The 26,529-nt window shown below is 47.1% G+C and overlaps 1 protein-coding gene across 2 annotated transcripts in view; it reads left to right on the forward strand.

The window, feature by feature from the left end:
* Positions 1–26,529, forward strand: part of THOC2 (THO complex subunit 2) — a 1,289,207-nt gene that overhangs the window by 355,120 nt on the left and 907,558 nt on the right. For both annotated transcript variants that reach the window (XM_086918507.1, XM_086918508.1), the window contains exon 17: positions 10,079–10,159. In XM_086918507.1, coding sequence (XP_086774633.1) covers positions 10,079–10,159 — 81 coding nt within the window. The remainder of the gene's footprint in view (positions 1–10,078; positions 10,160–26,529) is intronic.

Genomic DNA, 26,529 nt, shown 5'->3' on the forward strand with positions numbered 1-26,529 from the left:
TTCTGATGGGTGCTCCCTTTGAGCCTCTTAATAAAAGTCCTATGAGGCTTTTAACCTTTAAGGTAGTCTTCCTAGTTGCAATAACCTCGGCAAGGAGGGTAAGTGAGCTTCAAGCTCTTAGTTCCAAGCACCCTTTCTTGACCATTCATGCTGATCGAATGGTTCTTAGGACCAGGGCTGCTTTTCTTCCTAAGGTGGTGACTCCTTTCCACCTTGGTCAATCTATTACCCTCCCTACCTTTTATCCTCCCCCACACCCTTCCAAGGAGAAGGAGAGGTTGCACCGTCTGGACCCTAAGAGGGCGGTGTCTTTTTATTTGGACAGAACTAAGGACAGTCGATTAAATGATCAACTCTTCATTGGCTTTGCTGGCTGCAAGAAAGGAAGAGCGGTCCATAAAAGGACTTTGTCGAGATGGATCGTCCTCTGCATAAAGATCTGCTACTCTTTGGCCGGTAAGGAACCTCCAGAGGGTAGAAGGGCTCATTCTACAAGGGCTAGGTCATCTACCTCTGCATTGGCTAGAGGTGTTCCTGTGGAGGACATTTGCAGGGCGGCAACTTGGTCCTCCCTCCACACGTTCGCAAAGCACTACTGCTTGGACACTGAGGTGAGGAGGGATGGCCACTTTGCGCGCTCTGTCCTTCAGGATTTCCTGGTTTAGCAGAGTGGACACCCTCCTCCGGGAGTGTGGGACTGCTGTGGGACTCTATTCACAAGGTGAGGAATCCACACGGCAGATGCATCTATCAGAAGAACAAGTTACTTACCTTTGGTAACGCTTTTTCTGGTAGATACTATATCTGCCTGTGGATTCCTCACTGACCCACCCGCCTCCCCGTTGTCCACTCTTCTTTACCAGAGTTGAAGTATTGCATTGTATAATGTATTGTTAAGGAGTTGTTTTGTTTGCATTTGCTTCACACTGTGTGTTTTTCTCCTTGATTATTGTATATTATGTATACTATGTATATTTCTGCTTACATTGGTCCGTCCGTGTGCCTCGATGGCACGGAAAAAAGGGCGGAACTGATGTCATCACGCCGGCGTGGGCCTATTGTAGGCATCGGTGACGTCAGCGGAGTCGCGGGCGAAGCCTGACTCTATGACGTCCGAGTCCACGTCGGCGCGAGGCTACAAAAGAATTTCCGAATGTTGCTGGCGCAAGGGGATATTCACAAGGTGAGGAATCCACAGGCAGATATAGTATCTACCAGAAAAAGCGTTACCGAAGGTAAGTAACTTGTTCATTAGAACCAAGTCATCAGCGTATAACAAGTTTGACATTAACTTGTTTCCCAGTTTTGGTGCATGGGATGCACAACAGTCCAGCTCTCCAGATAAATCGGCCAAGAAGAGATTGAAAAGGATCGGGCAAGGACACACCCCTGCTTGAGGCCTTTCGAGGTCATGATTCGTTTGGAGATGTGCGTCCCTACCAATTGGGTTTAGGCTTTAGTATAGTTAGGTCTCGCCTGTCGATGCGCATGCGCATCGAGCAAGCGAGACTATAGGGGCTCATCCACTCTTTATCTAACTGCAAGGAATCGTGGCGATTCCTTGCAGTGCCCGTGACTTTTAAGGTCAATGCGCATGCGCATTGAGCTTATGCGCATGCGCATTGACCTTAAAAGCGCGTGCGCGTGCACGTCCGTCTCCTAACAACACACACACACCCTCTCCCCCGCTCCGCCCCCTCCCGCCGTGTCGCATTTCTCTTTCTCCTCCCCCTCCCCTCTCTCCCCTCCGTCTGGTTTCACACACACCCTCTCCCCCGCTCCGCCCCCTCCCCGCCAACACCGCCTCGCGAGCTCGTCATTCCAAACCCGCCCTCCCCCGCCATTGCATCGCTGTATTTCTTAACAGTTCACCCATTTACTCACAGTTTTCCCAGTGCACCTAGATTCAGGCTGAGTTGGTGATCGCCACGGTTGCACGAGTTTCCTTACACCGCCATTCCTCTTACACAGACTTGGAAAGACCGAAAAATAAAATAATTAAAACAACATTTGCTGTTTTATTTGCGGATGACAAGGTTACTCGCCATTCCAATACTTTAGGCCCCCTCCCGCCGTGTCGCATTTCTCTTTCTCCTCCCCCTCCCCTCTCTTCCTTCCGTCGTGTCGCACCTCTCCCCTCTCCGCCCCCTCCCCGCTCCGCCCCCTCCCCCTCCCTCCGTGTCGCATTTCTCCTCTCCCTCTCCGCCCCCTCCCCTGCCCGCCGTGTTACGGTGAAAGGCTTGTTTTATAGTTGACAAAAGTTAATTTGTTGACACCAGCTGTCTTTTTCACCTCGCGATGAAATGTCACAAACGGGAATAGTCCTCAGTAAAGATACAAGCTCTACCTCCGCCTTGCCTCGCAGTTCCCCTTAACATTGCATCGCTGTATTTCTTAACAGTTCACCCATTTACTCACAGTTTTCCCAGTGCACCTACATTCAGGCTGAGTTGGTGATCGCCACGGTTGCACGAGTTTCCTTACACCGCCATTCCTCTTACACAGACTTGGAAAGACCGGAAATAATTAAAACAACATTTGCTGTTTTATTTGCGGATGACAAGGTTACTCGCCATTCCAATACTTTAGAAAAATAGCAACAGTTATTGTACTTACTGTTTTTTTTTTTTTATTGATTTTTTTTATTTTCATTACAATTATTGGGAGAGGTTTTGTGTACAGCTCCCATGTTTTCGCCTCGGGTACGCTCTGTGGTTCTGTGTCACGTGTCTTGAGAAGTCACTGCTTTAATGTTATATATATTTGAACGAGCTGGTAATGCGTCACCCGAAGATTTTTCTGATGTAACTGTGTTAAACCCTGCTCCTAGCCTTACTCGGCAGTAGTGTGAGCAGAAGCCTCTGGCATGTTGGTTAAAGAGGGAAAATGCACGCTTCTTTGTTCAGTGCAATCAGAGTGAAGCTCGCTGAGCTGCCTAAGATCAATTTCTTCCTTTCAGTGCAGGGTCGCCGTGTATCCCAGAGGTGGTGCAGGGCGAGGCGCCCTTGCAGCGAGTTGCTCCTGCGCCGATAGCAGGCTCTGGTGTTTGCGGTCTCCACGCTGGGCTCGCGCGGTTGCTAGGCCGTGTCAGATGACGCCTGCTCACATGACACCCGTTACAGAAAAGTGCGTGGCCAGCATTGGAGCACCCTCGCAGCCGGGGGCAGGGCAGGGCAGGGCAGCACAGCACGTCCAGGATTAACCTACCACAGCACAGCCCTCCTGGCAGGTCTTGTGACCGAGGGACTGACTGTATAATCCCACCCTCAACCCCTCACCCTCCCTCACCCTCACTCACCCTCAACCCCTCACCCTCACTCACCCTCAACCCCTCACCCTCAATCACTCACCCACACTCACCCACACTCACCCCCACTCACCCTCACCCACACTCACTCACCCTCACTCACCCTCACCCTCACTCACCCTCACCCTCACTCACCCTCACTCACCCTCACTCACCCTCAACCCCTCACCCTCACTCACCCTCAACCCCTCACCCACCCTCAACCCCTCACCCTCACTCACCCTCAACCCCTCACCCTCAACCCCTCACTCAAGACAGACTTTACTTGGGAGGGAGCCCAATGGAGCACCCACACCCTCACCCTCACCCTCACTCACTCTCACTCACCCTCACTCACCCTCACTCACCCTCACTCTCACTCACCCTCACTCTCACTCACCCTCACTCACCCTCACTCACACTCACCCACCCTCACTCACCCTCACTCACACTCACCCACCCTCACTCACCCTCACCCTCACTCACCTTCACCCTCACTCACCCTCAACCCCTCACCCCCACTCACCCTCAACCCCTCACCCTCAGCCCCTCACCCTCAACCCCTCACCCTCACTCACCCTCACTCACCCTCAACCCCTCACCCTCACTCACCCTCAACCCCTCACCCTCAACCCCTCACCCTCAATCCCTCACCCTCACTCACCCCCACTCACCCTCACTCACACACCCTCACTCACCCTCACCCTCACTCACCCTCACCCTCACTCACCCTCACTCACCCTCACCCTCACCCTCACTCAACCCCTCACCCACCCTCAACCCCTCACCCTCACTCACCCTCAACCCCTCACCCTCAACGCCTCACTCACCCTCACTCACCCTCACCCTCAACCCCTCAGCCTCACCCTCACTCACCCTCAACCCCTCACCCTCACTCACCCTCACTCACCCTCAACCTCATGCTAAAGATTTACAAAAAAACCCATAAACAATTCTAAATGCACTAACTCTAATGCTGCGAGACCTATTGCATTTCTAATGCTTGTTTTTAGGGAAGGAACACATGCCCTGGGTACCTGATTGGGAAGGACCCATGGCACACCAAGGAAAAGTGCATCTGCTGTCAGGCAAAAAGTGGGGGGTTACTGCAACAGAAACCCACTTCCTTACACCATGTATGTTTGCTGTTGGCAGAAATTTGTATAATACTGTACAAAAGGTCTATTGACCCTCTTTCTGCTTCCCTCTCTCAAGCCCTTTCCTTTGTTTTGACCCTTGCTTAAAGGGTACCTTTTGTCCATGTCTGCCTTCTTGAGGCTGCCAGACCAACACTCTTTAATTAAATCCCCTACTGTGAGCAGATTTCTTAATGGGCTTATACATATGTTCTCCTTCCTTCCTTCCTTCCTTCCTTCCTTCCTTCCTTGCGCGCTATCACCTAGCAGGCATCCTGGCGCTGAAAAAAGTAGCTCAAGGGGGAGAGAGAAAGGAACCGGCCACTAGGATTTAGGAAACAGCCTGGTTTTTACACTTTTCCTGAAAGGAAGGATCTCACTGATTTGCCTGTTTTCCCAGATAAGATTTAGCCGCTGCCACCCCAAATGATCTGCCTCCTGACCTAACCTTTCGAAACCTGGGAACCCTCACTAATCTTGCTGATGAAGAGCGCAATACTCTTGTCGGGACATACCATTGAAATTCATTGCGCAAGCGCAAGGGGCCAATCCCATGAAGGGCCTAAAAAAACAAGGCAAAGATTTGAACTGCACTCGCTGTCTCGGGGGGAGCGAGTGAAGTTCTAGTAAGGCTGCAGAGGCGGAGGAGCTTCTAGGCCACCCTAAGACTAGTTTAGCCGCTGCCAACTGGCAATATGTCCAACAGGTAGTGAGGGGAATCCAACAGGAGAGCATTACAATAGTCAAGCCTACTGAGAATTGTGCATCTGGCTACCTGAGCTCGTGCCTGAGGAGGAAGTAGAGGGAAAATTTTCAGAAGGGATCTGAGGATCGCAGAACAGGAGGCAGCTGTTCTTGTGACCTGAGTTTCTAAGGTAAGCTTATCTTCGAAGATGATGCCTAAGTTGCAGACAGAAGTTACCAGCAGGATTGCAGACACCATGCCCGAAGGCCAAAAATTGCCAGGAAGAAGAGGAGAGATCCTGTTTGCCAAGCAGAAGATGACCTCCGTCTTTCCTGCATTAAATTGTAGCGAATTAGCCTGTAACCAGCAGGCCGTGTCTCGCAGACAGTTGTGAAAATTCATCATGCCTTATGTAGGACCTTAATTTGGTTTTCACCTTCCTGATGTGCGTTCTTTTTGAACACCTGCACAACTGCCCCCTCCAGCTGCTTTCTGTCAAAACAGCCTTTTTGGTGGCAATAACTTCTGCCAGGAGGGTGAGCAAATTGCATGTTTAGTCATTCAAGCCTTCTTACCTGACTATCTTCCCTGTTAAGTTGGTGCTTTGTCCTAGGGCCTCTTTCTTACCAAAAGTGTTTACACCATTCAACGTGGGGTAATCCGTCACCTTGCCCACTTTTTGTGCTCCTCCGCACCCCTCTAAAGAGGAGGGGTGACTCCACCGACTGGACTTAAAGAGAATTGTTCTTCTACTGTCACCACACTAAAGTGTTTTGGGTGGACGGCCATCTCTTTGTGGGGTATGGTGGATCAAAGAAAGGTCGTGGGGTGCAGAAGAGGGCTATTTTGTTAAGAGTCGGCCACTGCATCAAATTTTGCTGCACTCTGGCCAAGAAACAGCCTCCTGAAGGCTGAATAATTCAGTCCTGCAGAGGTTAGGCTGCAACACAGCAGTGAAGCGTGGTTTTCCAATACTTGACATTTTGTCAGGCAGTAACGTGGGCATCACTGCACAAGTTCACTAAGCAGTACTGCCTGGACAGTCCAGTCCGCAGGGATGGCATTTTTGGCTGCTCTGTTCTGCAGGAGGTCCTGGTCTAAACTTGTCCACAGTCCCTCCTCCAGTGATAGTATTGCTTTGGTATCTATTCTAAGGTAAGGATTCTGCGACTAGATGGCTTTATCAGAGGAATAAGTTACTTACTTTCGGTAATGCCTTATCTGGTAGAGTCCTAATCTAGGCACAGATTCCTTACTACCCCACTTATCTTCACGCACTGTGGACAGCTTTTTAGGGTCAGTGTTGATCCCTTTCAGGGCCCTAGTTGTTCTGAACACACCATTGTCAGTGCACTTCATTGCTCAGCGCTACTGGTGTGGAAAGTCGTAAAAAATAACTGATGTCAGCGCGCCGAGGTGGTACCTATGTAGATGATGCAGATGTCACTTCCAGCGCGGATGATGCCACCCAGAGCCCACCGATGCCACCTACTGGCGCGCAAGGGTATTGCTCAAGCAAACTTCTTCTGGAACCAACCTGATGCCTGGAATTTTCTAAGGTAAAGATTGTCTCTATCAGATAAGATATTACAGAAGGTAATTAACTTGTCCTTTTGTGCAGGAAGGGGCACCTTTCGGCACAAAAAACGATCCTGGGACCAGCGCAATGCCCATGGAATGCCTTCCCACAGCAAAGAAACTCCTCGCATTACCTGGCTTGGCAGTTCGGGCTGGACTGCCCCTGTGTGGAACAGGGTCAAGAATAATTTGCATATGGCTGGGTCTAAACAGGGGTGGCGAAGGGAGCTAAAGAGCGATGATGGATTCAACCCAGACCTGCGGCTGGGAGTTAGTGTTTGAAAAGTTTCAGCGCTCCATCCATCATCTCCTTGTGTTTGGAAGGGGCACCTTTTGGCACAAAAACTAACCTGGGACCCACACGATGCCCATGAAATTCCTTCCAATGGCAGCGAAATGCAGCGATTTACTCTGTGCTGCCTTACTCCTGATTTATGAAGCCGCTCAGAGCCACGCAAAGTAGCTTTGCGTGGCTTCAAATATCGGACTTAGAGGTTTCTATCATGCATATCCCACATTATGTGATGCAAATATGATGAAAGCCTCTAAACACAAAACTAACAACGGATGACCATAGGTTCTACACCTCCATCCCTGTTCCATTTAATTTAATGTTCTGTGCATCCTCTTCCGGCACTTGCCGCCGTTTAGCGCCACTGGAGACCAGAGACCGCAATTTAATTCAAAATGGAAGGTGCACCAAAAATTAATTTAATATGGCAAATTTCAGTCCATCATATTCTTTTATTATTGAAAATTGTTGCACATGAATTAAAATCAGCCAACGCATTTCGTTCCTGTCACACTAGGAACTTCATCAGGACTTAATATATTTAGTAGTGTATTCACAGAGTTTCCAGTGTAAACCGCTGTATCGTCACCAGGCAATCACCACTAAGTGTGGGTCAGCCAGTGCCATTTTCTTGTCGCAAGAAAGACACTTCTGGAATAAAGCAGGCATTCTGACAGAAAATTGTAGTGGAACACCACAAAAAACAAAAGCAGAACCCTTAATAAACCAGAAGATGTCGAATTTTCTGAAAAAATTCACTCAAACCAAATAAATTCAGTCAAAAACGGAAAAAAGAACTGACCCAACTGCCACCTGTGGTGCATCATGGGAGCAGGGGGTCACCTTCAGGGCTTAAAGGCACGGTACCCCTACTCTAATGCATTAAAGGCAAGGTGTCAGTTTTTCTTTGTTTCTTTATACTCTACTGCAGCCTACTGGCAAATGCCTGCAATTATAGGGTTTTCTATGGCAATAAAGCATTGTTGTATGCAAATGTTAACTGCTCTCTTTCTTCCTTAGGGGTTCAGAGAGAACAGCTGTGTTTATGCAAATCTGTGTAATATTCAGCATCTTTGCCAGTTTGGAAATATTTTAGGCTGCATGTATGTTTTCACATATGCATATGTATATATATGTATTTTCTATATGCTCCGGGATCCCGCACATGCGCAGTGATTATTCATAGATGATGACTTTGATGAGTATACCCCTGGATGAGAACTAGGATTACAGGTAAGTAACTAATCCATTGTCACTAGGCAATCATCCGAAATAAGGGTATAGAATCAAGTCCTGTTCCAGCTTGAGATCCAAGTCCTGAGCAGTCTTGGCGTGGGTTGCGTCGCCTGCGGTCTTGTTCATGCCTCTCATAAATATGGCCCTTAAGATGCTGAAGAAATAGATTATGCAGTGATTTCTCTTCGAAGCTACTTCAGTTGTAAAGGACACTACATGTTTGTGGCTTCATTTGTTGTATGCATGTTGTATTGTTTTGTTCAAATAAACTCTTCGGTAAGATTGCCAGTATTATACCTCTTGTATTAAAATGAATTGTTTCTAAATTGGACCATACTATAAATATTTCTTCCTACAGAATCCTCATTTAGAATCGGTTTTCAGGAGCCAGACTTGATCCAGAAAAAAAACTTGGCGAATACCCTTGTTGAATGCTAGGTGGTACCAGATTTTCATGAATGTGTTTTTCGATGACTGGAAGGAGCTTTATCAAATTTTCTTTGTTGTTTTTTGTAAGTGTTTGGGCATTTGTTTGTGGTGTTATGCTGCTGCCAAAGTTGTACATCTATATGTCCTCTACTAATTGTAAGAGATGTGTGTCTGGTCTTGACCCCCTATACGCTTGTTGGTGCTTGACTATGACTAGGGTGCTTTCATTCTGTGCACCGGACTGCTCATTTGGCCATTAGGCAACAGAAGTCCAAAGTGTTCTTTAGCTTTCACAGGAAGAAAAAGGGTTACATTTGAGTTGAGCGGTTCTGAGCTATAAAGTTACTGAAGCGTTTTTATACACTCACAGATAATGCCTCAAACAGCTGCATCAGTAGAGACTGAATGAAAGCTCCAAATAGTCTTCCATATTAAAACAGGGTCTTTTTGCAGCTCATAATGAAACCATGTGGTGTATTTATCTCCCACATCACTGAAGCTCTTTATCAGAATACACTTCAAATTATTGTCCTAACATTTGCTATCACTAATGCACAAAAGGCAGTAACAGAACGAGTCAGAAATGTATTTCACCCTAGATCTTTGTGAACCAGTCTTTCCATCTGATGCCTGGTTTTGGCCATGCTGCACACATTTTCTGTATTGTTTATTAAAACTGTTTCAAAATTGTCTAGCCCTATAGTTTTTTCTGTTTTTGACTTCTCCTCCTCATCAGTTTTACCATGGGATCAGTGCTGCAGATCTGTCAGTGGCAAAGTCTTTTGCCGCCTGTAATTTAAACTGGCCCAATACCGTGAATCTACCAGTGTTATTCCTTTATTAAAGTCCCAATTTATTTAATTTTAAAGTCGTATACATAGGCTGCTTTCAGTGGAAAAAAACAGGGAGTATCAAGTCTGCTGACAGCTGCAGAGCTTTATTGGATAGCACAGACTTAAAGATTTAAAAAAGATGGGTTTCCTCATTTATGGGGTTGTTCGGTTGCATTTAAGGGTTTGGTTGCTGTGAGAAACTGATGCAAGGAATGCTCTTATACCTTTTGATTTATTGCCAGTTTTAATCCAATGGATTGTAGCCCATGACGTGTGATTAGAATCCTCTGATTAAGAAAGTGAAGTTGCAAAGTTGAGCCCAGAAATGCATGCAGTGCTTGTTAGTGCTTTTTAATGCCATATCCTGAACAGGAAGAATATGAGTAACTGAGTTGAGCATGAAATATTCAATATATCAATTATTAAAGCTGTCCACTTTGATGATTCTATTCCTTCTACCTTGAAAGAGATTTTTTGTTTAAATTTATGGGTCGTATATTTTACTATTCCATCCTAGTTGATAATTGTGAATGTAATAAACCATAATGTATTCCTTCTTTTATCTGATATAAAACCAAATATGATCTTTAATAGTAGACTAAGATTGTATCATTGAGGCTCTTGCTAACCCGGAGAAAGAAAGAATGAAGCATGATGATACAACTATCTCCCTCTGGTTGCAAAGTTAGTATACTATTTTATATTTGTACAATAATTGTTTTATTTTGTGGTAATAACTAAATATTGTAGAATGGCCGGTTTGCATTCCATGTCTCCAGAATATATATGCACATAAGGAACCTGTTTTTTCTAATTTTTTAGTTTAGATGTTAGCGTATTGTTGGCAACTTAAAAATGTGTTTGTATATACATATATGTATGTGTGTGTGTGTGTGTATATATATATATATATATATATATATATTGGAGAATACATTTGCACTTTAAGAACTTTACCTCTTGTGTGGTCCGTTCTAAGGATTTGGTGTGTGTATATATATATATATATATATATATATATATATATATATATATATATATATATATATATATATATATATATATATATACATGTGTGATATAAAATAATGCATTTTCCCTACTTTGTTTTCCACACTCAGCAAATATCTGGTCTTACAGTTCTTATCTTGAAGTATGAGTACTTAACTGACTGAAGACTATGGTTGTTGTACTCCGAAATTTAGTTTTTGTCTAACTGCTTTCAATTTCTACATTTCTCAGATTGGATTGCTGGGATGTATCGAAGAACCTATAGTTAAATGTTTATTTTTTATACATTTCACATGCTAGTTTGTGGTTTCCAAATGTTCAGCTAGTAATAGTCTATTTAATATGGAAACCATAATATTTTATTGTTCAAGCTTCACCATAAGGCTGTGTTTTGATCTTTGTGGAGTTTACACCCCCCTCATCCACACACACCTGCTCTTGCAGGGTACCACCCCAAGAAACCGATCATAGGCAAATTGATTACCGCACATGTGTCCGACAAGACGTCATAGAGCACTACGTGATTTTTCTATTGAAGACAATATTCATCTCTCTTAGCTTGAGACTTGCTCCTTTATGGTTTCCTTTCTAAATGGAAAGCAAAAGAAGGTGGTCACCAATGATTATTTTAGCTGTAGCCAAGCGGTTAGTAATGAGCTTTCCTTTTGTATTGCCCATGAGGTGTACTACTTTCTTTGGAGCTACCAGCTGTATAGCAGTTATATCTACAACGCAAATGCGCCTGGAATTTGGCCAAATAATGCAACCGTAGGCCAACTCTATTCAACAATAAAATTGTGGTGTCGGATTAAACAAAACGTGGGAAATTCAAGGCTTCATGAGGCTCTGTGGCTAGAACTTGAGAACGGCAAGAAATCACTTTACACTGTTTATTTATACAATGCGCTTGAAGCCACATGCACACTGGACCTGTGGAAAAAAAATGTCTCCTTTTCAACTTTTAAGGTGGCACTTGATAAAGTTGTAACACAACAGCACAGGTGCACCACACAGCAAGTTGGACAAAGAATTGTATAAAAACCATGTCAATCTAAATTTCCAAGTTTCTTCCTTTATTTTCAATGAAGTCTTTTTTTAAAACTTGTTCAATATGATTGAGAAAATCAAAAAATTGGGGGAGAAAGAGGGATATGCTAGGTCCACCCTCCTAGTTCAATCATAAAACCACAAAATCCGAATTCTCGGATAAAGGACCTAGCTGGAAACAAGGAAGATTCCTGCTCAGTCAGGACAAATGACATGGAAGGAAAAATGTCCTTTCTTGAGTCCCCTCACTCACCAGGGTTTCCCCACAGAGACACGCTTCATCATAGGTGCCATCCCAACCCGCTTCGGGTTGAGGTGTGCTACGACTTGCGACACTACGTAGGAGCACTATTTTGTGAGTGACTATGTGTAGTGCGGTGATATGGGTTCAGTGGTGGGCCAAAAATATCTAACTAGTGGGCGAATTTTAATTCTGGCTCCTAGTCGATATGTTAAAAACGGGGTGGTCTCTAGGGTTCCTGTCTTCAATGGGTCAGTGGTCCGTAGAGGACGTCAACTAGTTTTGAGCTACCCCAGTGCTCTTCTTCAGGACAAACAGGGTCCAGCCCTGCTTATACCACTCCCAAAAGTGACCTAAAGTGAGGAAAAAATAATAATGCTGCAAAAATGAAGCAAGCTATATTAATACATACGATGCACTAATCATGTAGTATCTGTAAATGAAGACACAATTATCATGTACAACCTACTCCCTGTGGTGTAGGTTAATTTCTAAAAACCGCAATGCAACAGTTCTCTTCCAATGTGGGTGTGTATCCTCTAAAGCCTTCACACGCTTTGTAAGACTAGTTTGAAAAACATACACACTCATAGTTGAGCCCAATAATTGTGACACCGTCATCAAATGCCTGGTACAAGTTACAAAATTAAAAAAAAACAAGTCACCACGTGACATTACCCATAAGGAACATGACTAACTCACCAAAGGTGTATTTAGTTACTAACGTTCCAATGTCCGGTCTCACCATCTTTGTGACACAAATGCATATAAAATGCTTGTACATGCCTCTCTAATGTGTGATCACTAGTAGAGACGCAAGTGTCCTGTCTAACGATTTTAGTGACACCCATCAGTATTAAAATGCCTCTTAGTATACGCCATTAACAGTAGAAAAAGCCAGTGGTTATGCAATACGAAAAACATGACTAACAAACCTTCAGTGATGCAAGGTTGAATACGCCTCTTGAAATGCGCGGTAAACAGACAAAACGACGAACAAACCACATAAATGGAGACAAATAACCTACTGGTTAAATGGCAAAAATGTGCATCATGGTCTCAGAGGGTCTTGAGAGGTTCGGTCTCGAACGCTATGGAGGGGAAAAAAACAAAGCGTTGTTGAATGCTTTGTTTCTATGAAAAAACGAGGTGGGTGAGCTGTGGTGGTCTCCGCTGGCTGCCTGGTCCGTTCCTGTAAGAGAAACCACTTACTTGGAGAAAATATTCTCTCGGGCTTGTTAACCTGCTGTCCCTCGCGACCGCATATTAGCGAGTCTTTCCCGGGTGCAGGTTTATATCAGAAGTGTTTCCGCCTAGTCATGCAATGAAGACTAGTGTGGAAACCTTCACAAAATGGCTGCCGCTTTTGGCTAGATTGAACAGTCTTTTTGTCAGTATGAAAGTGCATATATTCATTAGTGCCAGTCAAAGGGATAATGAAAAATGACTCAAAAAACACTGTGTTGGTGGGCTACACAAATAATTGCATAACGTGGAATAAATACCCTGAACTGTCTTGGTGAAAGGTTATTACATAAAGGGAAAGGGAAACAGTACGTACATTAAGACAAACGCTGTGTGCCCAGCAATTTACATTGTGAATAGAGGCAGGCTATTGGAACCTCTATTGATTCATTGGGTACTCAGTTATGAATGGATGCTACTACTTAAACGCATGGGTTTCTTTAGTATAACAGGGTACTGTATGGGTGCAACAATACCTAAAAGGTCACGTTTTTTTGTTGTGGGTTAATTTGGGAACGTCCGTGCCCTTGCTAGAGTGGTAACCCAGTTGTGTTAGGCAAGTCTGTTCTCTCTGATTTTATCTTGAGAACTGACCCCAAGGAATACTGTCGTTGAGACCTTGGCTATCGGTACGTAATTTGAAAACCCAGCGTTGTTCTTTCTCAAGTAGTCTTTGTTCAAGGTTGTCATTGCATTTGACATGTTCAAGGACTACCCATTTCATGTCGTTGGGTGTGTGTTGCTTCTCAATAAAGTGCAATGTCATTTTGTTGTTGCCCGCTTGCACCTGATGTTACTGAGGTGCTCCACAACCCTGGTACTCACTTTCCTTGTGGTCATCCCTACGTAATGAAGGTTGCAGGTACAAGTGATCACGTGTACTACTCCTGTAGTTTTGCAGTTGGTAAAACTGTGTTATTCCCAGGTCATTTGATTGCTGAACGTTACCCTGGTGAGTGAGGGGACTCAAGAAAGGAAATGTTTCCTTCCTTGTCATTTGTCCTGACTCTGACTGAGCGGGAATCTTCCTTGTTTCCAGCTAGGTCCTTTATCCGAGAATTCAGATTTTGTGGTTTTACAATATGATTGAGACACAGCCGACATGTTTCTTCCTTCTCAAAAGGACTTCTTCAGGGCTAATTCATCTTCAATGCTGGTCCCATAAGGGAATGGGCCACCTAGTCGGTCGAATAGAGACTACTAAGATGCCTCCGTCCTTAAATATATTATGTAAGACGATTAAATTTAACGCCCATAATTAAAAGGAAAGGACGAATGGGTGTATGAAACCTCTCAGTATGAACAATCCTTGGTTCCAAGTCAGGGAACTGGGCAATACATGAAAAATGATTGCACCACACGACTCCACCCGTGCCTCGCAGCTTACGTGACGTCAGCAAGGTCACAAGTCCCATCTCGGCGCGCCTACATCAGTTTTTTCCTTTTCTGTGTGCAACGCGGATCCGTATCGCACTCTGGCCCTGTTTAGGCCTTTCTCTTTTCCCTTTACACTATTGCGTGTGTGGGAACAGTGTGCAAATGCCTTCGGGCTTTAAGATGTGCTTGTCTTGTGGACGCTGATGTCAGCGACAGATCCTCATCTGCATTTGGTGTTTGGGGGAACATCACAACTCCACTGATTGTGAGGCGTGCCAGCAGATAAAACCTAAGTCCCGACGGGAGCGCCGGATGAAACTTCTTTCGGCCCGCATGTCCAGGTCGGCGTCATCACCCCGCCCGGCCCCTGCGGAGGGTTCTCGATACCGCTGTTTACCTCATCTTCGTCCTTCTCTGAAGTCACAAGAGCGTTGCTCACCTGTCGTAAGTGTCGCAGTTTGTCCCCGAGGGCCGGTCCCGCCCTGTCGGGGACACGACTCTACGCGGGTGGTGTGGCCTGCGTGTCGTCCCCCTATCCGCCGTTTCCCGGTGTGGGGGCGACTAGAGCCCAGATGGAGACATATGTGGCGGCTTTGCAGGCCTCGCTGGCTTCTCCTCCTCCTCCTCTTTCCCCTCCTGGGACATCAGCGGATCCCTTGCAGTGTGTGGGGCCCTCCGTGGCGTTGCCGGAGGCTCAGATCCAGTTCGGAGGATGTGGTGCCATTGGGGTGCGGCCCTTCGGGGGTCCCTCCTTTGGACCACAGCGTCTCTGCTCCGCCGCAAACTCCAGGGGGAGTCCCTGTGGTGTATCAGGGCTCGGGACGCACACTGAGCCCCTATTGGTCCTCTGGACAGGCGGCAATCTTGTCTGAGGCCGAGGTGACGCCGCTTCTGTGCCGGTAGCTGCTGGCCCTGGCGGTGCCACAGGGATCGGTGGAGGGCCCTTCACGTCCCGTCATGGGTCAATGCTGGCAGGGGACTACTCGTCCTTCCATGCAGGCAGCTGCCTCGTCGGAGGTCAGGTCGGTGCCTTTCCGACGAAGCACCTTTGACGATTCGGCCCAGCCCCGGTCTCCTGCGCCGAGCGCTGTGGTACAGCAAAAGGACAGCGTTGGGTCATTGACTCATCCTTGGACGCATCTTCTCCAGAGTTACAACGCTTGTTGGTGTCATCCTCCCTGGAGACAGGCCGACACGTCGTGGCTTTTCCCCCAGCTTCGTCTAAAGGCGGCTCCACGCAGTTTTCGCGGCCGCGGTCTTCGCCAGAGGAGCCGCAGGTCCCCCACTCCTCAGTCCCTCTTCCTTATTTCCGTACTTGGCCCTTCCTCCTTCCGGTTGGCTTGGGGTATGGCCGCCTTAGCTTGCAGCCGTCGAGGAGCTGCTTTTCCCTCCGCGGGGCCCTACGGAGGCGGGTGCAGCCTTCGCTCGTGCTGTTTCCGTGGCTGTGGGAATTTTGCGCATGGGTGATCTAGCTACACATTTCCCCGCGGATCATCTTCTGGAGGTTCTCCATCAGGGTCTGGTGGTAGGGTGCTGCTGCTGCTTCCCTTCGAGGGTTCACTCCATTCTTCTCTCTTGGCAACTTGTGGCCGTTCCTCCACGGGAACCAGTGCCCCCACACCTTCTGCACCGCCACCATCGGGCGCTACGTGATCCAGCCTGTCTTTCCCTCCACTCCCTTTTGCAGAATGCCTTTCCATCTCTGCCGTCACTGTTGACTCCCTCGTCACGGGAGGCCTGCTGGCTGGACTCCTGGGGGCGCAATAGTTTCGCCTGAACCAGTAAGGCTCTGCGGGCCCTTAAAACTGTGTGTCTTGGCTAGGGCCACTTCTTGCTTGTGGGACTCAGTGAAGTCCCTTATGTCTGCCGCTTCTCAGGAGGGTGTCTGTTGATCTGAGGCACCATGTTTTGGATGGCCTGGAGCTGGCATTGTTTATTCTTTGCTACGCTCTGGACATCTCGGACGTGGTGGGTCGTGCCATCGCTTCTTCGTTTGCCCTTCGTCGCCATGCATGTCTTCGGGACAGTGCGTTCCCGGTTAACGTTCTGGAACAGCTGGTGGACCTTCCCTTCGATGGTGCTCTTTTGTTCCACGCCCCTGCGGACTTCACCATACAGAGGTTCTTGGCGGGGCTTCATCCTCCTCCTTCTCCTCCTCCTTCTTCTCCCCCTCAGTGACCTGTGGCTTGTTCTGGTTCTTGCAGGTGTTCTTCTGTTGGGTCGGGTCGCCCCAGTTGTGTATTCTGTGTGCTTCGTGGCCACTCGATTCCTCCTTGTTGGGACTGTGGTTCCGTTGGCTGCTGGAGGGCCCTTCTTGACTGTTTGTTTTTGCTTCAGGTTTTCTACACTATGCTGGCCCTGAGACTAGCCAACAACAATGGTTCTGTCAGTAACACAATTTCTTTCAAACATGTACTGAATACTTTACAAAGAAAGAATATGTTCAATACCGGATCTATCAGAAAAACTGACACTGACCATAGGGTGAAAGTTAAACTTTTTTGTATTGAATTCAAAGTGAATTTAGATAAGCTGTCCCAGAACAAGCAAAACATAGTCTGAGATTGAGTGAGTCGTGACTGGTGACTAAGTGTTTCAAACATTTAGCCAAACATACAGTAAATCATAGACATAAACAAAACAATGTATCAGAAGATATCATCCGTGAAATACAATAGTCTCAGGCTTTTCCGGCTTCCCGTCCTGAGTAAGTACCTGACCCCGCACGTTAACCAACATCCTAATGGGCCCCTTATCCGGACAGGTTTTATGTAATTGTAATTATAAATACAACGGCCGACGGCTTAGTCCTGACGCTAATGATAAATCGAAACTTCATAAGACACGCGGTAACAGCCTACCTAATGAGACCAAGTCTTTTTCACCCGATCGTGTTTATATTCATAACACGCACATAAGAACAATCTCAGTTATCGTGCTTGCACAGGATTCACCCTCCTAACACAGAAATACAATGAGAGAAACTGTGCTTATTAACCAACACAGTCTCTGCCTATTTTTTCACCGGGTAATCACTCTCTCCGTATGTAAGCTCCAGATAAATACCACCTCGATGGAGCCGCGACGCTGTGCCATAGAATAAGGTTATGATATAAGCCCACACAAGGTATCGAGTGCCACAAGCACGCTATATGCATGTTAAGTTCTAGGCCCACGCGACAGCCCTGTAACTTAGACCTGATCTCTTATCTCCCCAGGCAATCGCCAAGGCGGCGCTGCGCCTTATGACCTTCAGACCGGCTGGTGCTGAGGAGATAAATATTAATAAGGTATGTTCGCAGGCAAACATACCGTTCAGATTAACCTACCTTTTAGTTAAGCAGAGACCTGAGTTTTCCTTATATATTGCTTTTAGAAAAATTGTGTCAATCACGCTATGCAATTTTTTGTCAGTTGACAAATCTCCCTCCAAGTTGATGAACAGACAAATAATACACCTACGAACATTGAGGTGAGCGCAAATTTCTTACATGACTCTCTTCCCCACTTTTATCTTTGACACACATAAGAGCCTGACCATATCTCATTACATTCATAGGCTGTCCTAATATGTTCCAGTCCTGATGAAGACCCGCCACCGATGAACATAAATCAGCGCATCATACATAGGGTCGAAACGTCGACGTTCTATCTTTATATTCATCTGTACAGAGTCCCACAGAACCAAAGAACTAATTTATCTTCCTGAGACTATTCTATTTTACAGATGATATCTTCTGATATATTGTTTTGGTTATGTCTATGATTTACTGTATGTTTGGCTAAATGTTTGAAACACTCATGCACCAGTCGCGACTCACTCAATGTATGCAATCTTAGTCTGTTTTGTTTGCTCTGGGACAGCTTATCTAAATTCACTTTGAATTCAATACAAAAAGGTTTAACTTTCACCCAATGGTATTGAAGATATATATATATATATATGTATATGTATATGTATATGTATATGTATATGTATATGTATATGTATATGTATATGTATATGTATATGTATATATGTATATATATGTATATGTATATATATATGTATATGTATATGTATATATATATATATATATATGTATATGTATATGTATATATATATATATATATATATATATATTAAACATTTTATTAGATGGGTGAAAGAGTTACACAGCTTCATGCCTACAACCAATTGTTTGGCTGGCAGCGTGTAAGGACGGTGTATTCTTCTAACATCATAAACAGAGGCAACAACACTTGTTAATACAGCAAGCCGCCTACAACCGCTTAGGGCCGGCCGCGTCTCAACTTAAAGGGATTTGCCAAACATACGTGTGCATGATAGAACCCATTCAAAGAAAAGAATTGCGTTATACACAAGTTCCCGGCAATCCTGGGTCTAGAAATTTGTAATCATCAAGTAATACGTAGCACATCCTAACACAGTGACCCTTCATCATACTATTCATTCAGGCATGCTAAGGACCAGCGTGGAAAAAATAAAAGAAAAAAAGGGGGAAGGGAGCGCTCGGGATCTCCTACATTGCTAACACCTCACTGGAGTGTCACAGATCACAGAGGCCTTCAAGTAGTACATTGTGTGCAGGAAGGGCCATCGGATGTACTTAATGACATGGGAGGAATATGCATTCACCTAAGTATCAGCACCCGGTTGGTCGTCTGCCTCAGCGCAGGACAGTAGATAAGCCGTGAATGGCGCCCATATATCTCTGGGCCTAGAACTGCTAGGTACTAATTCAGCATAAAGGGCGGATTGTTCCTGGCAGCGAATCATGTCCGCTAGCCAGTCCCATTTGCAGGCTATGTGGCGTTTGGCCATCAACAAAGCAAGTGGTATAAATCTACGATGCGCTATGGGGACCTGTTTAACATAGCTCAATAGCTCAATTAGGGGTGTGGCCTCAATGTGTTTATTGGTCATCTGGTTGAGGGCTGTGAAAACATGACCCCAGTACTCAAAAATGGTAGGACATTCCCAGGCCAGGTGCAAAAAATCAGCCTGCCGAGCATAACACCTGTCGCAGTGATATGTGTCTCGCAGCTGGTGTCTGTGCATACTAGCCCGGAGTGCAGTATATTCTGTGTAGATATTTATAATGTAATATCCGAAACCGACTGCTGGCAGAAACACGCTCCGTTTGTGAGCAGCAATACTCCCACTGCTCTTCTGTTAAGGCTGTTCCCAGTACAGCTTCCCATTTAGTTCGGGATGGCAAATCTGTTGTCGTGGGTCTAGTGTGTGTGATCCGATAGAGTGAGACCAGCCGTCTAGTTGAGGATTGCTGTAGCAAAGCGTGCACTGGTGGGAGCATTGGGGGTTTGGTGGTAAAGTCAGTGTGAAGTGCTCTCATACCTTGTTTAAGTCTGATAAATAAAAAACTATCTAATGGGGTATGGTGTGCATCTTTAAACATGTCATCTGAATCCCTAAATGAGGCATCAGTGTAAAGGTTCCTCCACGTCAAAACGGATATGCGCCACTGCATCCTGTGGAAGACTGCCTCCTGTAAAAGTGGCATGTCAGGATGGTAGGCCAATGGAAGCAGTGGTGAATATAGCAGGGGGAGATTGAATAAGCTAGTTAGTCGTTGCCATGCCTTGATTGTGGCGTTCACTGTAGTCTGCGTGCGCTCTCGAGCATTCAGGGTCATGTAGATTGCTCCTTCTATCGGAATCGGGTGTAGTAACCAGTGTTCAGCCGCAAGCTGTGGCATTTATTTGGGCTGTCAAATCCAAAAGTATAAATAGTGTGCCTGAGCGCTAACGTAATAGAGTTCGAGATCAGGAAGGCCGAACCCACCCGTAGCATAAGGTCTAGTGAGTATTGACCATTTCAATCTGGCTCGTTTGCCGTCCCATACTACCCTGCTCAGTTCCGATCGGAGGGATGTAAAAAAATGTCTCCCAGGGAAATAAGAAATGTTTAGGAATAAATAGAGAAGTTGGGGTAGAACTACCATCTTGATCAAGGAAGCTCTTCCTGCCATAGATAGCGGGAGTGTTATCCAGCGGTCAATCCTATCCGTAAGGCGGGACAATGCCACCCCGTAATTGAGCCTCATGAGCTCCTCCCTGTCCCTAGTGATCTTGATTCTCAAATAACGCAAGTCTCCATCGCACCACTCTAGTGGATAGTCCAGGGGGAATCGCGTCACCGCATCAGTGAGCGGGAAGAAGCAGGACTTACTCCAATTTATTTGGACACCAGACAGATGGCCAAATGTTACAAATTCTCTGAGTAGGTTATTCAAATTGGATTGTGGGTCCCGAACGTATAAAGTAATATCGTCAGGATACATGGAGATTAATATCTGCCTCATGTTGCATCGGAAGGCTAAATCATTGTGGCGATGTCGTAGGCGTGCCGCTAGTGGTTCTGTAGCAAGAGCAAACAAGAGCGGGGACAATGGGCACCCCTGACTCATACCCCGGGTGATCAAAAATTTGTGTGGGAGCTGTCAATTGATCAGTACCTTCGCGCCAGGCTGATGATACAACAGGCGTATTCTCGATAAAAACAGAGGTGGGAAGCCCATGCGTTGCAGTATTCCAAAAAGGAACGGCCACTTGAGCGAATCAAAACCTTTCGTTGCATCCAAAAAAAACGCTGCAAGGCGTAACTCGGGGGCCACATTGTGTAATAAGGTAAAGAGGGTCCTTAGGTTATGGGAAGTGGCTCTACCAGGGACAAATCAAGACTGATATGGCAATATCAGGTGTTCAGACAAAAGACTCACTCAGTTGTGGCGATAAGTTTGGCCAAGATCTTAGCATAACAGTTCAGAAGGGAAAGGGGTTGCTATGACCCATATAAGTGAGCAGGCTTATCCGGTTTTAACAATGAGATAATAGGTGCCTCCCTCATAGAGGCAGGCAGGGACCACTCGTCAAGTGATTCCTCATAGACTTCACGTAGAATTGGGGCCATCAAGTCAATATAAGTTTTCAAATTCAACGGGTATACCATCCATCCCTGCGGCCTTGCCTGACTGAAGGCCCATTATGGCCTCTCGTATTTCGTCTAGTTCAAAGGGCGCACATAGAAATGTCCGATGTACATCACTAAACCAACCAAGTGCAATGTCACCCAGGTATGTATCAAGGTCTATATTTCTGGAGCCAGAGGTCGTGTACAGACCTGCGTAGTGGTTGGTAAACTCTTCCAGTATGATTGCAGTGTCATAGTGGTGTGTGCCATCTAATCCTTCTATTTCTAACACAAAGCTAAAATGTCTGGGATGTCTATGTCCGCCAATGCCAGGTCGTTCCCCCTCGCCATAACGGCAAGCTTGCCAGTGTATCCCTCTGAAGCTCGTTTCTCTTTGTGCCTCTTCCATGTAGTCATTAAGCGTGTAGGAAGGTACCTCCTGACTATGGTTGCCCCCAACTTTTTGCCCTGTGTTTTAGCTGGTTTTTGACATAGTCGACCTGGGGCCCTGCCAATCGGGACCCCAGGCCTACTGCTCTCTCTGTAAAATGGATTCCATGTACCCTAGGTGCATTTCCAATTGGTACTGGGCCACCCTATCAGACCCTGTAACTCAGGGCATGGGTGTACCCAGGGCTGCCAGGGGCTGCAGCATGTATTATGCCACCCCTGGCTGGCCTCCTAAATTTGACACAACTGGCTGCATGACAGCTGGGGCAAAGTCGTGTAATCACCCTTTGCTGTAGATATAGTATACCTATATCTAACCCTAAAATGGACACACAGATTCCTATCAGTCACTCCTATGGCAGGCCTTAACAATCCTGAAGGCAGAGTGCTTGGAATCGTGTGAAATGGTGCTCTGGCATGAGCTGAGCCCGTTTGCAGCTTGCGGAACCAAGTCCTAATAGCTGTTCCATGATAACGCATACCATATACTCTTAAGTGCATTATAATCCTCGCGGTTAAATGCTATCTTTGGTATTGCTTTATCAAAACATGTCGAGTAAGGTGTCATACGAATTGGAATACTAACCCCTCGCCAATTCTGGCGACGGGGTTAGCATTCCACCCTTCTAGAGGGACACGACATGTATGTAACTGTGAACCCCGGTTAAAGTTAAACGAAGCCTCAGCTCCACAAAATGGATGCTGCCACCACAGACACGAGTCTGACCTCCTGCTGCTGGGAGTCCTTCCAGCGAGATGAGCTTGGACAAAGGGTTTCCTGTCAAGGGTGGTGTTCGCACCGTCCCAGACAGGGTTTGTGTATTCTGGGTAGGTAGGGCTTTACAAGAAGGTGACTGCGGAGTGGCACCCCGGTGCTCACTACACATCTGCCGGCTAGAACCAGTTCCAGGGGCGCGCAGCCCCTGACCTGGGGAAAGTCCCGCAGAGGGAGAGGGGTGTAACTACCCCCCTTCCTGGTCCCACCCTTAGGGCAGGACCTAGTCATGTACCCACCCCTTTCTTTTGGATAAAGGCCGGAGCGGGGACCCTTCCAAATGAGATCATCTTTGAATCAAGAATACTTTCTACGAAAGGACTTCGAGACTCTTCTCAAGATTTCTCCCTTGTGGCTAAGGAGTAGTCGCCCTGCACCAGCGGGCACCATCTAAGAACTCTGCGGTTTGCTGCAAGTCCTTCCTCAAGGATCCGACGGCCCAGCTCGACAAGAACCGGCTTCCCTGGCACCCCTGACCTCTACCCACGTCGTCAGCTCAGCTGAGATCTGTGGGTGCGACGAGACCTCGAGGGACCGGCCCTCATCAAAACCTGCACGCTTTCTTAAACAGCACGACCATCGAAGCAATTCTCTGGTGAGTGCTCTGGGGTCCGAGAAGCCCCGACCTTGAGCAGCTCCAGCACCGAAGTGCAGTCTCCCAGCATCTCCACGATCTGCGTGGGGCCCTTCTGCTCGCTGCTCAGCACGTTGTCTGGTCACTAGCCGCTGGCTTGTGCCCTTCTTTGACGACATCCGACAACCAACGCTGCTGGTCTGGTTGCTCCAGACTGGCCTTTGCTTCCTTCTTTGAGAGAAGCACCCCGGACCCTCCTGGTCCACTCAAGACGCCATTTTAGGCCCACCACGTGGCCCTGAAATCTGCCAAGGCTTGTTGCCCCAATCCTGGGCCCAGGGCACGGCGACAGCATCAACCTCCGTGGGACAGCTCGCACCTCCATCCTGGTTGCCGACAACGCCTCCTGGTCCGTGAGACTGCAGAGCCTAGCGTCGCCCACTCACCTAGTCGAGGTGACTGCCATCCGGTGCCTTCCTGGTACCCTCTGACTACTGGCTAGTAGTACGAACTTGGTCCCCTCTGCTTTCAGGTATCAACGATCACTGATCCAGGCTTGGATCTCTACGAACTATTCATCACTTGTCGCCGGCCAGCAACTCCTTTTCTTCCCGCTCCTGGCTCGTCAGCGAAGACCCCGACGCATGTAAAGACTTGTGCAGCCGCAGCCCTCGTGGCTAGGTAACTTCGGCATTTCGGTGCCTGCATAGCCTCCTTACTCTAGGGTCCCGAGTCCCTCGCTTCCGACTTGCCTTATCGGGTCCGCCCGAGACCACTAAACTTTCCGTGCCCTCGGGCACTTGTTTTAATTGTGCACTTGAAGTATTTTCTAAGAGCTTTTGTTCTGTGCTTAGTACCCTGTCCTCATAAAGAGTCCAGGGCAGTTGTGATTCTTAATAAATATACTGTTTATTTTCATAACACTTGTGTGGTGTCCTTTCACTTGGTGTTCAAGGGGTATATATGATGGTATAACAGCTGGCTTAACACGCCCTCTAGAGTTTAGCCCGAAGACTGCTCGTATCCACGCTACTAGGATAGCTGGTCTAAGGTTGACTTACAACCAATCACCATAAGGGTCGTTTGGAACGATACATAGTGGTCGCTAGAATAGCGAACGCTGCATATCGGGCCAACTTCTCACAAAGCGTGGATCTAAATTTCTCTTGTGTTTCACCATCCGGTGTGCGCCTCAGTGTGACCTCTAATGCCTGCAGCTCACGCTCCAGTCTAGACCGAGTGTTAAGAATATCTTTGAGGATCCCTGAACCCTTAGAGATGCAATAACCTCTTATGGTAACCTTGAAGGCTTCCCAAATCGTGTCTATACTTTGAACTGACCCCTTGTTTCTTTCAAAGCAGTTTTGTACTTCCTCGCGCAGCTCTTCCTGGAAAACTATATCCGAGAGCATGCGCGTGTTAAGTCGCCATGCGCTACGCGGGGGGCTAAAGGCAACATATGAAAATGCAAGCCAGACAGGGGCATGATTAGAATATGTCCTGGCGAGGTGACGAGACTGGCTCAATGCGGGGCCCAGACCTCAAGAGACAAGCCAAAGAGCTGGTCGGGCCCATGTGGCGGCATGTTCCGTGAAGTGTGTACCTTCCCTGTCTAGTGGATGCATGTGTCGCCAGGCGTCTATCAACTGGTTCTCCTCTATGATGTCTTTTAGCAATAAGCTGGATTTAGTGCGATGATGTGGGGCAGGGTGCGATCTGCCCAGGGTTGGTGCGTATGTAACGTTAAAGTCGCCTCCCTATATTATGTGTGTTGATCCTATGCGTCTTATCGCCTCCCACAGGGATGAGAACAATTCGGGGGTGTCTACATTTGGCCCATAGCAACACACCAGTGTAACCGATTCCAGGCCCAGGCGACCCCAAATCATGCAATACCGTTCCTGATCGTCCCTAGCTGAGCCCACCAGGTGAAAGGGAACTTGTTTCTTGATTAAAATCGCAGTTCCCCTAGCGTATGAAGAGTAGGAAGAGAAGATTCTATGCGCAGCCCATCGGGACGCAAAGTTGGTGTGCCTCTGAGGTGAAATATGCGTTTCTTGCAGCATTGCTATGTGAGTATGGTGCCTGTCCAGGTATGCCAATATCAGTTGCCTCTTCCTAGGGTCCCCCAGCCCTCTAACATTCCATGTTAGAACGTTTAGTCGTGTGTTAGTAGCGCTAGCCATGAAACTGCAGGGTATGTGTAAGAGCTAAAAGAGCGTATGGTATAGCACGTGCACTGATTGTTCCCGGACATACCAGATACTTCAGTCACTCATGTATTTAGAAACAACAACTGTGATTAACCCGTCCTTCCCCCCCCTATCCCACCCCCCACCCACTGAAGCAGCCCCAATTTGCCAGTATAGTAAACCCTCCCATCCCTCCCTGCCCACCCAATCCAACAATCCCATAGAACAATCCTCTCCAGCTCTTGTGGCCAGGCAAGTGGGGGGGGTGAATACCCTTTGGAGGTCATCTAAGTGGCAACACAAACCACCCCTTGCCTTCGGAGCCCGTGTAGAAAAAACACTGCAGCTCCATCAAGCATGTGGGGTGCCCGGCGAGTCATCTACCGGCAGCCCAAGGGACTCCCCATCCCGGTCTATTTGCAGTTCAAACAGTATCTGTATAAATGTGGATGGACCATACCTGCAGGAGCCAATGTTCAAATCACATCACACGTAGATCAGAGCACCTTACTGTTCATCCGCACCTTCACCCTCCATCGGCGACTGTCGTCCATCCTCCTCATTACCCGTAGATCGAGCCATGAGCCGAAGATGTTTAAGAAAATCGTCCACTTGCTGCGGTTTTGTAAAGAAGCGTTGTCGACCCTAGTGAGTCACTCGCAACTGCGCCGGGTATAGGAGAGCTTAGTCGATTTGGGCGTTTCGCAGTTTGGCTTTAACTTCCAGGAATTTCCTCTGTTCTTCCTGAACCAGGGGTGTGAAGTCGGGGAAAATGATGAGAGTTCCCCTTGTAGGATAACGATTGTTTTCCTCGGGCGGCCCGCAACGCAACGTCTCGTCCCTGTAGTTCTGAAGTCTGGCAGTTATGGGTCTCGGAGTCGCTCCGGGCTTGGGTCTGGGGCCTAGCGATCTGTGCGCTCGCTCGACAATGAACTGGGGGGAGAAGGCCTGAGAGCCCACCGCAGCCAACAGGAGCTTCTGTACATATTCCTCCATGCGACCGGTGTTGGTGGACTCCGGAAATCCTATGATGCGTATGTTGTTTCTTAGACTTCTCGCTTCTAAATCTTCGTTCTTGGAGGCGATGACACGGAGCAAATTGTCCATCCTAGATAGCTGGGAAGTGTGCCTGGCCACCGCGTCGTCCGAGTATGATATACACCGCTCTGCCTCAGTAATGCGCTCCTCATGGGCGTCCATTTTGTGGG

This window comes from Lissotriton vulgaris, chromosome 4_1 (assembly GCF_964263255.1).
Source record: "Lissotriton vulgaris chromosome 4_1, aLisVul1.2, whole genome shotgun sequence".
Taxonomy (NCBI): Eukaryota; Metazoa; Chordata; class Amphibia; order Caudata; family Salamandridae; genus Lissotriton; species Lissotriton vulgaris.